The sequence below is a fragment of the Loxodonta africana genome, chromosome 16 (genome assembly GCF_030014295.1).
Source record: "Loxodonta africana isolate mLoxAfr1 chromosome 16, mLoxAfr1.hap2, whole genome shotgun sequence".
NCBI lineage: Eukaryota > Metazoa > Chordata > Mammalia > Proboscidea > Elephantidae > Loxodonta > Loxodonta africana.
Window position 1 is genome coordinate 21197464 of NC_087357.1, and position 16892 is coordinate 21214355.

Here is a 16892-nt window from a genome sequence, read left to right on the forward strand (position 1 = left end):
CTAGTGCCTAAAATGCCAAACAATTCGTTCTTCTTCCTAATGAGTAACTATCTTTTTAGGTTAATGGATTATACCATGTAATCGATTTATTATTTATAACCAATCAATTCCCCAATAGGATTAGGTGGCAAATACATACCCAACCCATTGCTGTTGAGTCGATTCCAACTCACAGTGACCTATAAGGACAAAGTAGAACTGCCCCATAGGATTTCCAAGGCCGTGAATCTTTACAGAAGCAGACTGCCACATCTTTCTTCCACAGAGCAGCTAGTGGGTTTGAACCACCGACCTTTCAGTTAGCAGCCGAGTGCTTAACCACTGTGCCACCACAGCTCCTAGAAAGCCAATTGCTGTTGAGTTGACTTTGACTTATGGTGACCCCATGTGTGTCAGAGTAGAAGTGTGTTACATGGGATTTTCAATGGCTGATTTTTCAAAAGAAGATGGCCAGGCCTTTCTTCTAAGGTGCTTCTGGGTGGACTTGAATCTCCAACTTTTCAGTTAGCAACCAAGTATGTTAACTGCCCTACCTAGGGACTCAGAAAGACTGTTACCAAAACCCAGACCAAACCCATTGCTGTCGAGTTGATTCCAATTTATAGTGATCCTATAGGGCAGAGTAGAATTGCCCCATAGGGTTTCCAAGGAGAGCCTGGTAGCTTCGAACCGCTGACCTTTTGGTTAGCAGACCAACTCTTATTTTGTGAAAATAATCATGATAGTGATAATAATAGTTACGATTTATCAGGTGCTGACTGTGTGCTGGGCCCTAGTACATGGACCTGACTCCAGGGTCTGCCATCTTAACCACCACATGGTACTATTCTTAGGGTGATCACTGCAATGTCCAAAGTGGACAGGGCCTTTATGGGAACAGGTTTTTTGAGAGATTATCACTAATATCTCACCCAGTTGGGGAGGGAGGGTTTACTGATCAAAGTTTCCCGTTGACTCCACAGGGTTACTTGGGAGAGTATGAAGAACACAGGGGAAAGGGCAGCTTCCCGGCCATGATTACCCCAGCTTATCAGAACGCCAAGAAAGCCAACGAGCTTGTGAGTGATGTAAGTACCGTACCATGTAAGGCCAACCTTATATTTCTCCTTATAAAGGAGAAAGGAGACTTTGAATGAAGGCTGTGCTAATTGAATGTACACACAGATAAATTTATTACAGCCCAGCCAAAGTAGAATGTTAGCCAAATCCTCACGGGCGTCAAAACAGCCTGACCACACTCTCTGTGTGTTTCTTTCAGATAAAGTACAGGCAGGACTTCAACAAGATGAAAGGCGCTGCGTATTACCACTCCCTTCCAGCCCGGGACAACTTGGTTCTTCAGCGTGCTCAGAGTGTGAACAAGCTTGCGAGCGAGGTGCGTGTTGGGGGAATAGCCATGCCTGTTTGCTGTTACCTTTTATCTCCTGTAGACAGTGATTGGGGTGGCCCATAATAAAAAACTCTGGTTAAGAGTACAACACGAAACATGGACTGTTTCCAAAGAATGGCTATGCGACCAAGGCACGCAATTAATAAAATAGGTAGACTCGAACAAAATGTAATCTGTCTCTGATGGTCCAAAAGTTTCTTCCAGAATCCTCAAGAGCAGTAGGTATTCATATGTGACAGGCAGTAAACTGCTAGCTGACAGAATAGTGGATGATCCAACTTTTATAGCAATATACGGTTGTTATAGAGCGAAATTGAAGTTAGGAAGGAGTGTTTCAAACCTGGCATCACACTCATTCTCTTATTGTAGTCAGGTTTCTGAGAAGCTGTATGTACAATGTAAGTTCTTTTCTGTCATATAAGGTCGCTGTGAGTCGGAATCAACTCGATGGCACACAGCAACAGTGTCTTTCCATAGCAACTTCTCTCATTTGTGTTACCTGCCCAGACTCTGATGGCTTTTGGCTTGGCAACTACTTGCCACTGGAAGAATGAAGGCTATTAACAGTGCTCACCTAAGTTGTCTGCAACTCAGAAACAGATATGCCAGCACCCTAAAATCTTTTTTCTTTTCTAACCTCTAAAGGTCAGTCTTTCACCCAAAATTTTTAGTTTTGGAATTGCCCAAATTTGGAATCACCAGGAATGACATATTCCTAAGGCTCTTCAGGAGCCTCAACTAGTTGGAAGTAGTAGGTGGGTGTGGTGGCCTTGGCAGCAGCATGTTAAACAAATGCTCCAGGTGATTCAGATGCTCTAGATCTGGGCTTGGCAAACTATGACCTGAGGGCCAAATCTGGCTGGGCAGCCTGTCTTTGTAAATAAAGTTTTGTTGGAACACAGCCACAGCCATTTGTTTTCATATTGTCTATGGCTGCTTCCACAAAGGCAGAGTGGAGTAACTGCCACCATGTGAGCTCACAAAGTCAAAAATACTTACTATCTGGACATTCAGAAAAAAAGTTTGGCAACCCTTGCTCTAGACTCACAGAACATTAGAGCTATGTGTGACTATTGTGAGCTTCAGGCCCTCGCTCTGTCATAGGCCTGGAAAAGCGAAATGTCTTGTTCCGGTTCATAGAGACTTTCAGGCACAGAACTGGGATCAGAGCACTAAGAGTGAGCCTATCCCAGAAATGTTAGCAGTTAGCTAATGTTAACATTTTAGCTTTTTTTTTTATGTGTGAACATAATATAAATGAATAATTAGAATTCAACTGTATATATAGTTTTATGTATTGCTTTTGTTTTACATCATATATGAGCATTAATAAACTTTGCATACTTTAAAGGGTATATCCTCACAAAATTTTATAAAATAACAAATTAAGTTGTATTTCCTTTGGTAAGAGGTCATAAGGTGGTCTTCAGTTTCTCTTTGCCCTTATGTTTATTGAGTAAGACAATGAGCTACACCTCCATTAATGGTAATTGGCCCTCAGTTGCTTTCTCCAATTATCTGTGATGACTTGGAGTCTATTTAATAACGATAGCCTCACATCCTCATCCAGCCACCGAGGGGAGCTTGAGAAGCCAGCTCATTTTAAATTAGAACATGCTGCCTACATCTGTGAGCAGTCTCATTTATTATACTCCGAAGAGCTATGGCTGCTAACCAAAAGGCTGGCAGTTCAAATCCGCCAGCTGCTTCTTGGAAACCATATGAGTCAGAATTGATTCGATGGCAACAGGTTTGGTTTTGTTTTGGTATATGGTCTTAGTGTAATGTCAGAGAGCATAGAGCATACAAAAAGTCATGGAATTAGAGTGATTTATGGTGCAAATGGAGTCCCTGGGTGGTACAAAGGGTTAATGTGCTCTTTTGCTAACTGAAAGTTTGGAGGTTTCAGCCTGCACAGAGGTGCCTTGGAAGAAAGTCCTGGGGATCTACTTTAGAAAAATCAGCGGTTGAAAACCCTGCGGAGCACAGTTCCACTCTGACACACATGGGGTCGCCAGGAGTCAGAGCTGACCTGTTTTTTAGATTTTTGTAAAGTACGTTTTTGTGTCACATTTTATTGCAATATGATGTGTGTACAGGGAAGTGCATGTATCGTACACGTACAGATAGATGAACTTTCACAAGTGAATCAAGAAGCAGAATATGATCAGAACTCCAGATACCCCCTTATACCTTTCTCAGGCACTTCACCCCAAGAATAACCACCATCCTGATTTCTAAAACCAGCTTTGCCGTTTTTTGAGCTGGGTGAAAACTTATAGCATTTACTCTTGAAAGGGACTATGAATTTTTCATTTTCTGAACCAACCTGATTATTATTTATTTTTACAAATGAAAACACGTACCGTTGCTTGCAGTATCCTCTGTCTGGCATTTTAAAACTTCAGGTTGAAAGTTTCCTAAAAATGCCCTAGTTGAGTCCTGAAGCCCTTTTCAGGAGTGAGTTCGGGTTTGGGTCTATTGTGCATCTGGTGTTTTGGTTTCCAAGGTAGAGTATAAGAAGGATCTGGAAGGTAGTAAAGGCCACAGCATCAACTACTGTGAAACGCCTCAATTCAGGAACGTGAGCAAGATCTCAAAATTCACCAGTGATGTGAGTGGTTCCACTGAAGCGTTTGTTGGGGCATTTTTGTGAGCTTGACTAAGAGACAGCTTATGTGAATGTACCTGTGCGTCTCAGAGAAGCATGGCCTCGTAGACACAGACACCTATGAGTTTTGATTAAGACTGGTCCACAGAGTGTTAAATTTTATCTTACCTCCCAGCCCCCTGCCTCCGTACTTGACCATGAGTCCTAAAGATCCCTGCATCTCTGCATCCCTGCATCTCTGCATCCCTATATCTCTGCATCTCTGCATTCCTGTATCTCTGCATCCCTGCATCCCTCATCCCTGCATCTCTGCATCCCTGCATCTCTGTATCTCTGTATCCCTCACCCTGCATCTCTGTATCCCTGCATCTCTGCATCCTTGCATCTCTGTATCCTTGCATCTCTGCATCCCTGCATCTCTACATCCCTGTATCTCTGCATCCCTGCATCTCTGCATCCCTGCATCTCTGCATCCCTGTATCTCTGCATCTCTGCATCCCTGTATCTCTGCATCCCTGCATCCCTCATCCCTGCATCTCTGCATCCCTGCATCTCTGCATCCCTGCATCTCTGCATCCCTGTATCTCTGCATCTCTGTATCTCTGCATCCCTGCATCCCTCATCCCTGAATCTCTGCATCCCTGTATCCCTCATCCCTGGATTTCTGCATCCCTGCATCTCTGCATCCCTGCATCTCTGCATCCCTGTATCTCTGCATCTCTGCATCCCTGTATCTCTGCATCCCTGCATCCCTCATCCCTGCATCTCTGCATCCCTGTATCCCTCATCCCTGGATTTCTGCATCCCTGCATCTCTGCATCCCTGCATCTCTGCATCCCTATATCTCTGCATCTCTGCATCCCTGTATCTCTGCATCCCTGCATCCCTCATCCCTGCATCTCTGCATCCCTGCATCTCTGTATCTCTGCATCCCTCACCCTGCATCTCTGTATCCCTGCATCTCTGCATCCTTGCATCTCTGTATCCTTGCATCTCTGCATCCCTGCATCTCTGCATCCCTGCATCTCTGCATCCCTGTATCTCTGCATCCCTGTATCTCTGCATCCCTGCATCCCTCATCCCTGCATCTCTGCATCCCTGCATCCCTGCATACCTGTGTGCAGCACAGTGCTCCCGGTGTGACATGCTGTAAGTGAGCCTGTCTGAGCACCCAGCAACCCTCTCAATGTGGCTTTGTGGTTCTTAATTAACACACTATCTCATTTAATCCCCAGTGGGGAGCCAGGCATTATTTCCTCATTTTATAGATAAGCACATGTATGCTAGAGTGGATGTATCCTGTACTAGATTACATGATCTTACTTCTGCTTAAAGGTACATATGACATGGAATTTAAAATTGCAAGGAACTTCGTAAAGCTCACTGAAGAATTTATTCTGTACAAACATAGTGGTTAAGAGCACCAGATTTGGAGCAGACAGACTTGATTTCACAATTAGCCAGCTGGCTGACTTTGGGCAAGCTGTTTAAGCTGCCTAAACCACATCACCCCATTTGTACAATGGGCATGGTAATAGTTCTTTCCTCCTTACAGAGGGCTTGTGAAGATTAGCTGAGAGAAGTAGAATAGTGTCTAATGTGTAGTAATAATAGTTTTCTGTTGAAATGCTCTCACTGCCTGGAAACTTAATGGCCTTCCAGGATGGGTGATTTCAGTGTAGTTTCATGAAAATATTCTCCCCTTAGACAGTGTCTTAGTTTTCTAGTGCAGCTGTAACACAAATACTACAAGTAGGTGGGTTTGATACAGACTTTTGTTATCTCACAGTTCTGGAGGTTGAAAGCCCAAATCAGGGTCTTGACCATACCAATTACTTCTTTGTAGGTAGTCCTGGGTGTTCCTGGGTCCCTTGGCTTGTAGATGATCCTCACATTGGAAAAGTCTGCTGTATTTACACATGAAAACAGAGAAAAGAATATCAAGTCTGTTTTGCTCTGTTTATGTTCACGAGACCCCATGTTTTTCTTGTGTGCTTGCCTGCCTTCCTCCCTCTAACTTCTCATGCTATTTTGAAATTCAAATTGTTTTCTTAGAAAAAAAAAAAAAGAAGGAAAGAAAATAGGTTTGCTTATATTTTTAATGCATCAATACACTGGCTACTTAAATAGGTTGTATTTAATCATTTTATATTTTGGATTTTGTGCATTCAGAAGAGCCGTTTACCTTCAGCTAGTTGGAAACAGAATGCTTTCATTGAAGATTTTATGTTTCCATGTAGAATAAATACAAAGAAAACTACCAGAACCACATGAGAGGCCACTACGAAGGCGTTGGTATGGACAGACGGACTCTCCATGCTATGAAAGTTGGAAGTCTGGCAAGCAATGTGAGTCCTTCTGTGCAAAGTCCTATAGGGCCTGGGACCTGTTGGGGAGCAGGCGGGTGGGGCATGAGGAATTCAGCCAATTCTTTTTCAATATCTCCCTTTTTAAAAATCAGTATTCTCCAATGTAGAGACTGACTTGTAGAACCAAGGGTAGACTCTTTCAAAATTTCTTTGAAGAGTACTTGATCTATAAATTTTCATTTCTGAGAGATAAGGAGAAATGGATGAACATGATTCTTGAAATTCCTCAAGCTTCCAAAGCCTTTTGTGGAGTATTTGAAGTTGGTTGGTTGGTTCATTCATTCATTTATTCCATCATAGTGTTCACTGAGGAACTCCCATGGCCAGGCAGTGGTCAAGGTAATGCTCAAAACAGATCAAGATCCTTGTTTTCCCTGTAGTGTGTAATCACTGTTAACCTCTCTTTGGTTTTGTCAATCCAGTTTACTGGTTTGCAAATGCCAAGTTGCAAATCTTGGAGGTAAAAGATTGAAATGGACTTCATTATTAAAGCAAAGAAATGCCAAATTTCCTCTGCTTGAGAATCTCAAATTTGACCTTTAAGGGCAAAAAAAAAATTTTTTTTGGAGGCTCTTGACATTTCGTTTATTTACTTGGGGTTACTCAATAAACTCTTACATTGTATACCTGTGTACAAACCGCTTCTTTTGGTTTGTACACAGCTCTAAGGAGCTCCATAAAATAGGTGTGCTACAGATGGAAGTTAACTAATTTTGGATGAATTAAGGAGAAGAATTCAAATTAATTAAAGGCAAAAGTGTGAACATAATTTAATTTTCCTTGGAGGTGATGAAACAGAGTTAATTTTGTTTCAGTTTTTTTTTTTTTTTAAACTATTTCTTATCACATTCAAACAGTCAGAAGGAAGCATGGGTAATCACTTCTTTTCTCCTGTCATTTCTGGGTTGCAGATTGCCTACAAGGCTGATTATAAACATGACGTTGTTGACTACAACTACCCAGCCACTCTTACTCCTTCCTATCAAACCACTGTGAAACTGGTTCCCTTGAAAGATGTAAGTCTTCTTCTACTAGCTCCTTCTGTCTAATTACTCTTCACTTCCCTCCTGTGGAGTGATACTTAGGCAGCAAGATGGAAAGAAACAAGACACAACAGCTTGTAGGAGATGGAAGGGACTGAGAAAGGGAAGCTCTTTTCCACTCAGAGTCCATTTGTGCATGCATGCTTGGAAGCTCTCAGATTTTCAATGTAAAATTGGGACAACTCTGGTTTTCATCTTCAAAATTACCCAAGGTTCAATTTCTCCTTTTAAAATTGTGTGGGTCCTGTCTGCTCGGCTGGTTTAAAAGAATTGTTACTTAGCAATAATGAGTTATTTATTTTTTTAAGCTTTAGGATGTGGTATATTTAAGAACTTAAACTTGTACCTCTTGCCATTTAGTCAATTCTGACTCATACCGACCCTCTAGGACAGAGTAGTACTGCCCCATGGGGTCTCCAAGGAGTGGCTGGTGGATTCGAACTGTCAACTTTTTGGTTAGCAGCTGAATGCTTAACCACTGCACCACCAGGACTTCTGAAATTTTCTTTGGGAACACTTGGGAAACTATACGTGTCCCTTAATTATTACCCCAGTGATTGCATTTGTTTATAGTTTAGCTTGCCTCAAACAAAATAATACAGTTAATTAAGTTTATCATTTTCTGATCACAAAATTTTGCTACATATTTATCATTGAAAATTTAGAAAATACAGAAGAGTATAAAGAAAAAGGATAAAAATCATCTGCTATCTAATGATTTTTATCCTTTTTCTTTATACTTTTCTGTATACTTGACACCACTCAGTTTTAAACTACCTAAAAAGTATTTAAGATAGTTTAGAACTGAGGGTGTCATGTATTTTCATCAGCGAGGGTTACCTCCAATCAATCAATCAATCATTTAATAACTAATTCAACAAACATTTATCGAAATGCCCAGTATAGACATTTGTCTCATATTTCTTTGTAATTGGCTTGGGTTTTTGCTATTGGTAGTTAAGTCTTCAAATATCTCTTTCTTTTGTTAAGTGGTGAACCCCATGAGAGTAGCAGCGACTTTGGATTCAGCTGGATATTCCTAGTGTCTACCCCAGTGTCCAAGACAATGAAGGACTATCAGTGGCGAATGATAATGTAATGGATGAAAGGGTTTTGCAAATATGGAATAAAGCAGGAAAGGGGAAAGTAGAGGAGTTATAAAGGTCCTAAACTTTTCTCCTTTTCCCAGAAACTTTAGTTGGGTTGACTTACTCATTGCACTTTAATGTGACCCAAGGTCAGACTTGACCACTGTCAAAGCTACTTACTTTCTTCATTGCATACATTACCCGGGAATCTTGAGAATCAAGAGCCCTCATCGGAATGTGAGTGTGTGCTTCTGTAGTAGAATTCTATGAACCATCCTTAAGAGCACAAACAAAGTGAGATAGATTGCTACAACTTTGTACTCCCATTTTAACATGACTTGTTTACATAAGACTCTAGATCAAGCCATGCCCCTGAAATTTAGCCATCTCCTGGGAAACTCTCATAAAAAAACTAAACTAGACTGAATCATAAATATTAATAGGAAGGTGAGGTAGGTTCTAAACTGGCAGCACCTGAGCCAGACCCAGGCTGCAGCGTCAACACAACAGCAACCGGCCTGTGTAATCCGGAGACTCTAGTAGTCGCGAAGTGTGCAGAATCTATTTACAAGAATGCTTGTGGTTTCTCTTCCTGCCTGGTGGTCACATGGCTATGAAATTGAATAAGCAAGCATGGATGCTTAATTGGACAGCATTCCCTTCAGGTGGATTGAAATAAGACTCTATTCTCAGTAAAGAGGCCCTTCGGAATGCAGGTTGAAGCAACGACCAAGCATTTGTGATGTTGCAGAGATTTGATGACTCATGGGGACTGTTAATTATGTCCTGCAGAGAAAAGTAATTGTGCTTTGTAATGTACTTAATGCAGAATTATCAGGAAGGAGCATGCCACTTAAAAAATACAGTTTTCATCACATTTTATCATGCATAATTCTGAATTCTAATAGACTATTATGAGATGATAATTTTTCTCTCTGAATTAATGCCTTAAGAAGCCACTGTACTCTAATCTCATTAATAATTGACCTTGAAATGACTTTGTATTTCCTAGTTGTCCCTACAGACTCTAGGTCCAAAACTCAGAATATGGAAAAACTTTTCTCACCACACAGTGATGATGTCCTTTATCCCCAAATTTAACAAAGGCCTCTGAGCTCGTGTCAAGAGCGCTCTCTTTTTTTCTAGATCCTCTTCTAGAAGTTAATTTGTAAATCATTTATTTGCGACTGGGATACATTTCCCTGTGTAAACAATGTTTGCTCGGGCTGTTGGGAGCCCCTCGTCAATTTGTAAAATAACAATAGTTTTGATAGAACAAGTGGTAGCTTTGGTAGAACCAGGTTTATAGTGCAGAGATTGAGAGTCACCTCAGGAGGCAGCCTGCTGGGATTGGAACCCTAGCTCTGACACTTACTAGCTGGGTGACCTTGAGGCTGTCACTTCAACTCTCTGTGCCTCTGTTTCCACATTGTAACAGGGATAATAAGAGTGCCTGCCCGTAGGGTAGTTGAGAGAATTAAAAGAGTTCATACATGTAAAGCGCCTGGAACATTTCCAGGCATGTACGTCTTTCCTCCCCTTGCCCAAGTTCCCATTTTCTCTGCTGTGGGTCTTGGTTAAGTGTGTCAGGAGGAAAATAAGATGATTGAATGGATACATTCCTGTGTGCAAATGGCCAATAATTCTTAACTCTCTGAAGGGCAATTTGTACTTTCAAAAGAGAAAACTCACTAGCCCTAAATATCTCAAAGTAATAGGAAACCAGGTGGTTAAAGCATCAGGCTGCACTGGAAATTCCTCTTCTGAAACCACATGAAAGGGCCAAGCATGGGCACACAGCCTTGGGGGCTCTGGCAAGGTGGACGTGAGGACCAGGCAGGGCTGGGTGTGCATGTCTGGTACTTTTGTAAGTCAGGTGTGTAGGTTGGAAATGCCAGGTGACAGGATGAGTTGGCACCAGTCCATCCCCATTCCCGAGCCTCTCAGGAATTGTCTACCTCAGGAAACACTCTCATACAGGAATGGAGCAGACTCTCCCACATAGGAGCCATCCCAGATGTTGGCATTGTTAACTCCATATTCCTATAACCAGAGCCCATCCAAGCCAGAAAAACCATGAGTTGTTCTGGTGAGTTTCTTGGACCAAGAAACTCCCCCAGCTGAGGTCGACTCTGCTCACAGAACACTGAGGAATGATTTGAGCTTTTGGATTGAGTAGAGATGAGTTAGGACTGACCCCACACAGAGCCATCGATGCTCTATCACCTCCCACTAAAGACACCTGCATGGCCTTGGTTCGAGTTTTTGTACCTCATTCATTTTTTTAAAAAATCTTTTGTGACATATAAGACATATAGAAAAGTACACTAAATGTAGACATATAGATTGAATTATTTTAAGGTGATCTTCCACATCAAGAAGTAGAGCAAAGACAAAAGCCATTCAAACATAATGTTATGGATTGAATTATGTCTCCCAAAAATGTGTTGTAAATCCTAACCTCTATGCCTGTGGTTATAATCCCGTTTGGGAATGGGTTGTCTTTGTTATGTTAATGAGGCAGGATTAGTGTAGGGTGTCTCTTGAGTCAGTATTTTTTGAGATATAAAAGATAAAAAAATGCAAGCTAACAAGAAAGATGGGGTAAGATAGATACCAAGACACGTGGAGATTTCCAAGGAACCAAGAAGCAGAAGCTGAAGAGACAAGGACCTTCCTCTAGAGCTAACAGAGAGAGGAAGCCTTCCCCTAGAGCTGGTACTCTCAATTCAGATTTCTAGCCACCTAAACTGTAAGAAAATAAACTGTTTGTTAAAGCCATCTACTTGTGGTATTTCTGTTATAGCAGCCTAGATAACTAAGACACACGCCCTACCCAATCCCTATCACAACCTCATCCCTCTACACAAAGGTTACCACTATCCTGACTTTTATGGAAATCATTTTTCTTCTTTTCTGTAGTTTTGCCACCTAACAATGCATCCCTGAACCATATAGTTTAGTTTCACCTGTTTTTTGAACTTTATGTAAATGTAATCATCTAATATGTATACTCGCTGTCTTAGTCATCTAGTGCTGCTATAACAGAAATACCGCAAGTGGATGGCTTTAACAAACAGAAGTTTATGCTCTCACAGTCCAGTAGGCTAGAAGTTCGAATTTAGGGTGTCAGCTCCGGGGAAAGGCTTTGTGTATCGGCTCTAGAGAAAGATCCCTGTCATCAGTCTTCCCTTGGTCTGGGAGCATCTTAGCACAGGAACCTCAGGTCCAAAGGACACGCTGTGCTCCCAGTGCTGTTTCCTTGGTGGTATAAAGGTTCCCATGTCTCTCTGCTTGCTTCTGCCTTTTATATCCCAAAAGAGATTAGCTTAAGACACTATCCAATCTTGTATATCCCATCAGTGTAACTGTCACTAATCCATCTCATTTCATCATAGTGATGGGATTCACAACACATAAGGAAATCATGTAAAATGGTGGACAGTCACACAATACTGGGACCCATAGCCCAGCTAAGTTGACAGATATTTTGGGGGGACACAATCCAATCCATGACACTTCATATCAAGCTTCTTTCTCTCAATATTATCTTTATAAAATTCATCCTTTTTTTCTATGTAGCATTAGTTTGTCATTTTTATTATTATGCAGAATTCCATTGTATGACTATTATCTGTTCCAACTCATAGCGACCCCATAGGACAGAGTAGAACTGCCCCATGGAGTTTCCAAGGAGCACCTGGTGGATTTGAACTGTTGACCTTTGGGTTAGCAGCCATACCATTTAATCAATACACCACCGGTTTGGTTTTTTTTTTTGGTTTAATATAGTAGATAATGATTTATTATCTGTTGTACTGTTGATACACATTCGGGTGGTTTCCAATTTGGAACCATTGCAAATAACATCAGAATGAACATTTTAATGTATGCCTCCTATTTCCCTTGTGCACGCATTTCATTTGTATGTGCCTAGGAATAGGATTGTGGGGACATAGGGTAAGTGTATGTGCCAAAATGCTAAACAGTTTTCCAAAGTGGTTGTACCAGTTTGTGCTTTTGCCAGCAGTGTTGTGAGAGTTTCCATAACTTGACATTCTAACCCACACTTGATATTGTCAACATTTTTAATGTTCCCTCTCCATGGAGGGGTAAGTGTGGTTTTAATGTGCGTTTATCTAACTAATAATGGAATGAGCACCTTCTCCTACGTTCACTGTCCACTTGGATGACCCTCTTCATGAGTTGCCTGTTCAAGTCACTCAACTCTTCTATGTACTGTTTTTCTGTCTGTGGGCTTAGAGTATCTGTTGGAATCCAATATGAATCTTTGGTTCTTTTTCTACTAAGTTCTGTTTAGTCTAGAGCACTAAAAAAATCTTAGAGAAAAGAGCAAGTGACGTCTTCTTATGCCTTTTTTTACCCAGGTCAACTACAGGCAAAGCATCGACAAGTTGAAGTACAGCTCTGTGACCAACACTCCTCAGATTGTTCAGGCCAAAATCAATGCCCAGCAGCTGAGTGATGTAAGTGACCCACCCCTCCCAGCTATATATGTGTGTCTTGTGATTGCTTTAAGGCTTCTGGACATCTGGATCCCCAAATATTTGACTTTCATTAATGTTGATACATATCTTAAAAAAAATTCTTACACACATGAAACGACTTCCCCTCCTTTTAAATTTTTTTATTACTGAGAACTTTAGATATATTCAAAAGTAGGCACAATAGCATAATGAATCTCCACGTACCTCCATGCAGCTTCAACAACTATCAACTCCTGGACAGTCTTGTTCCATCTACGTGCCCAACCACTTCCACTCTCATATTATTTCGAAGAAAATCCCAGGAATTATATAGTTTCATTTATAAGTATTTCTGTATAAATTCCTAAAAGATTAAACATATTTTGACATTTTTAACATATCACACAAAAAATTAACAATAATTCTTAATATCACCATTGTATAATTGCCTCATAATTCAGAATTTCATTTGCCTCAAAATGTTATGATTTGTTTACAGTTTGTTTGAATCAGGATCCAAACAAAGTCCGTTTTGTGATGTTCTTTCAAGCTATTTGTTGAAAGAAACTGTATTTTTAGTCCTGTAAAGTGTCCCACAGTCTGAGTTTTGCCAGTTGTATCCCAGAGTGCATTTAATGTGCTCCTCTGGCTTCTGAATTTCCTATAGAATAGTAATTGGATCTATGGACTTGATCAGGTTCAGGTGTAGTTTTTGGTCTGTTTCTTAGATGGTACTGTAGCCTTCCATCAGAAATCACATGTCTGTCTGGCTCCTTTTTTAAAATTCATGGATAGATACTTTTTTTAATTATTATTTTCTTGTGATTGAAAAATATATATAACAAACCATTTGCCCAGTGAACATTTTTTTACATGTAACATTTGGCAACGTTGTTTTTGTTCATCATGTTATGCAGTCATCACCATTGTCCGTTTCTGTATTATTCCGCCATTGTTAAGGCAGCTCAGTGTGGCTGGCTCTTTTTGTGTGTGTGTGATTTAAGATACCTTTTTTCAATATAAGCAGTCATTGGGTAATTACTTTTTGAGTATCTACTCTGGATATAGCAAGATGTTCAACACCGTGGCGAATAAAAATTTACCCAGGAGACCTGGTGAGCTAGCTGTGGAGACTTTTTTTTTCCCGCAAACTCAGCTTTGAAAGTGTTTTTGGTTGTTTTAGGAAACCTTTGTGGCCTAGTGCTTGAGAGTTATGGCTGCTAACCAAAAGGTTGGCAGTTCGAATCTGCCAGGCACCCCTTAGGAACCCTCTGGGGCAGTTCTACTTTGTCCTATAGGGTTGCCATGTGTTGGAATTGACTTGATGGCAACGGGTTTGGTTTGGTTGTTTTACTTTTCGTTTTGTATAATCAATCTATTGATTTAAAATATTTATAAAACCACAGACTTCCTTCTAAAATCCAGAAACTCTTTCTCAGCTAGAAGTGGAAAGGAGAGAGCTTTCTCCAAGTTTTCCTTCTGCCTGCATAAAAACCCTGTATTTACTTCTAATCCAACAGGTAAATTACCGCGCTGACTATGAGAAAAATAAGCTGAATTACACACTGCCGCAGGATGTACCTCAGCTGGTGAAGGCCAGAAACAATGCCGAACTATTTAGTGAGGTGAGCAGACAGCAGGGGTGAGAACACGGTGGCGAGTTGTGTACAGATATGAAAACAGAGATCCCAGCGTGGTCCAACAGGCAGGGAGTATTCCATTCATGAGAGAGGGTCATCAGAGATATCCATCCTACTGCAAATGTGAATTTTGCTGTCTCACAGCACGTGGTGCTTCACTGGGGATCAATTGATTATAGCGATTGAATTCTTGTGGATGTACAGTACACAAACATCCACACACAAACGCATCCACAGACACACCATTATCCTGGTGACTTCCAACTTGTGTTTGGATGTGTGAAGAACATTTCAGCATTAAAAAGATCAATCTTGATTAGCAGATGCTTCCTGGAGTCACAAATGGGGTATGATTCAGCTTCTCATTCGAAATGGGATTTATGGAGAGAGGAGAAGAAAAAAGGGAACTTTTTTTGAATTCCTGTTCTGTGCCAAAAGGAGCCTTGGTGATGCAGTGGTTAAGTGCTCATTTGCTACCTGACAGGTTGGCGGTTCAAACCCACCAGCGGTTCTATGGGAGAAAAGACTTGGCGATCTGCTCCCGTAAAGATTACAGCCTTGGAAACCCTATGAGGCAGTTCTACTCAGTCCCATAGGGTAGCTATGAGTTGGAATGGACTTGGTAGCAATGGGTTATGGGTTCTAAGCCGGACACTGGGCAAGGCATTTTACGTACTGAATTATTCAAGTATTATAACCTCTCAGGAGGTATTGTAGGGACACAGTTAATGACATGGGCTTTGGTATCAGATGGACCTGGGTTCAGATGTCAGCACCGATATTTTTGACTGGTGTGGCCCTGGGCGAGCTCTTTAACATCTCTGAGCCTCTCAGGCTTAATACAAAGAGTTACAGTTAATGAGTACAAAGCACTTAGGAAGGGGCCAATAAGTGGCAGCTATTATTACAATGGATCCCTGGGTGGTGCAAAGAGTCAAGTGTTTGGCTACTGACTGAAAAGCTGGTGGTTCGAATCCACCCAGAAGCATAGAAGAAAGGCCTGGCAATCTGCTTCCAAAAGGTCCAGACATGAGAACCCTATGGAGCACAGTTCTCTGAAACACTTGGGGTCACCGTAAGTCAGAATTGACTCAATAGCAACTCGTTTATTATTTATTTATTATTATTATTACCGTTATTGCACTTACCAGTTAAGAATCTGCTTTAATATAGTGGGTCCAGCTTATTCTCATATTAGGCAGATGATATGATACTCATTTTACAGGTGTTAAATTGAGGACCAAAGAGGTTAAAGTGACTTGTTCATGATCACACGATTAGGAAACAACAGAGCTTGGAGGAACACATAACTCTTTTCTTTGGTTCTATCACCAGACAAAGCTGCATGGCCCTACAGCTAAGGAGTCAATTAACTGTGTTCATAATTATTATTATCATTTTGATAACAACAGCCAAGATTCCATTCGACAAACAGATGAAGAGACCAACTTTGCTTTTTAAAAAAGTATATCCTCTTCTACTTTTGGCAGGGATACGGATAGCGACTCCTACTCACCTGTGCTTTTGTTTGTCAGGTGAAGTACAAAGAAGGCTGGGAGAAGACAAAGGGGAAAGGCTTTGAGATGAAGCTGGATGCTATGTCTCTGCTGGCCGCCAAAGCCTCCGGGGAGCTTGCTAGCAATGTAGGTTTTCTCTCATTAACTCGGAAATGCATAAGCAATGGTTCCAATAAAATGTCAGTGGTCCTGCAGAAAAAAATAATGACTGTTAACGTTGTAAACATTGCAATACTTTGATTTTCTTCTGGCTTCACGAAAGAGTGAGGTGTTTTTTCAGAATTTTTCCCTCTGCACTTGTTAAAACCAGAGCCCCTTAGATGGCAAAGTTTCTCTCCCACTCACCGTGGACTTTCTTCTTTCTCTTAAGATTAAATACAAAGAAGAATACGAAAAAACAAAAGGCAGAGCCATGGGAACTGCAGACGCCAGGCTTCTGCACTCCCTACAGGTTGCCAAGATGAGCAGTGAGGTAAACTCTTTTCTACTTCCCTTCCCTTTACTGAGAATTGTTACTTTATAAGTTTTTCCTGGGCCTATTTCACTTGGGACTGCTACCTTTTCATTGACTTCCTTCCACCCGAAACTCCTTTCTTTCCTGGGTTGTATGAGCAGCTTTTTCAGTTTCTTTGTTTTGGCCAAAGTGTAACCAACCATTCTTTTAAAGTAGATGAGGCGTGTGGTCCTAAGACTGACCAGCGTCTGCTGATCAAGGTACCAAGGTGCTTGACCATGTTTGTTCATTTC

The 16892-nt window shown here is 41.1% G+C and overlaps 1 protein-coding gene across 5 annotated transcripts in view; it reads left to right on the forward strand.

Annotated features, from left to right (window-relative positions):
* The window catches only part of NRAP (nebulin related anchoring protein), a 78183-nt gene that overhangs the window by 15840 nt on the left and 45451 nt on the right, over window positions 1-16892 (forward strand). For 3 of the 5 annotated variants that reach the window (XM_023546698.2, XM_023546696.2, XM_023546697.2), the window contains exons 10-17: window positions 963-1067; window positions 1259-1375; window positions 6242-6349; window positions 7282-7386; window positions 12890-12988; window positions 14509-14613; window positions 16164-16271; window positions 16516-16617. In XM_023546698.2, the coding sequence (XP_023402466.2) occupies window positions 963-1067; window positions 1259-1375; window positions 6242-6349; window positions 7282-7386; window positions 12890-12988; window positions 14509-14613; window positions 16164-16271; window positions 16516-16617 (849 nt within the window). Of the gene's footprint in view, window positions 1-962; window positions 1068-1258; window positions 1376-3899; window positions 4005-6241; window positions 6350-7281; window positions 7387-12889; window positions 12989-14508; window positions 14614-16163; window positions 16272-16515; window positions 16618-16892 lie in introns of all 5 variants that reach the window. The other 2 variants (XM_003408947.4, XM_023546699.2) reach the window with 2 other exon arrangements.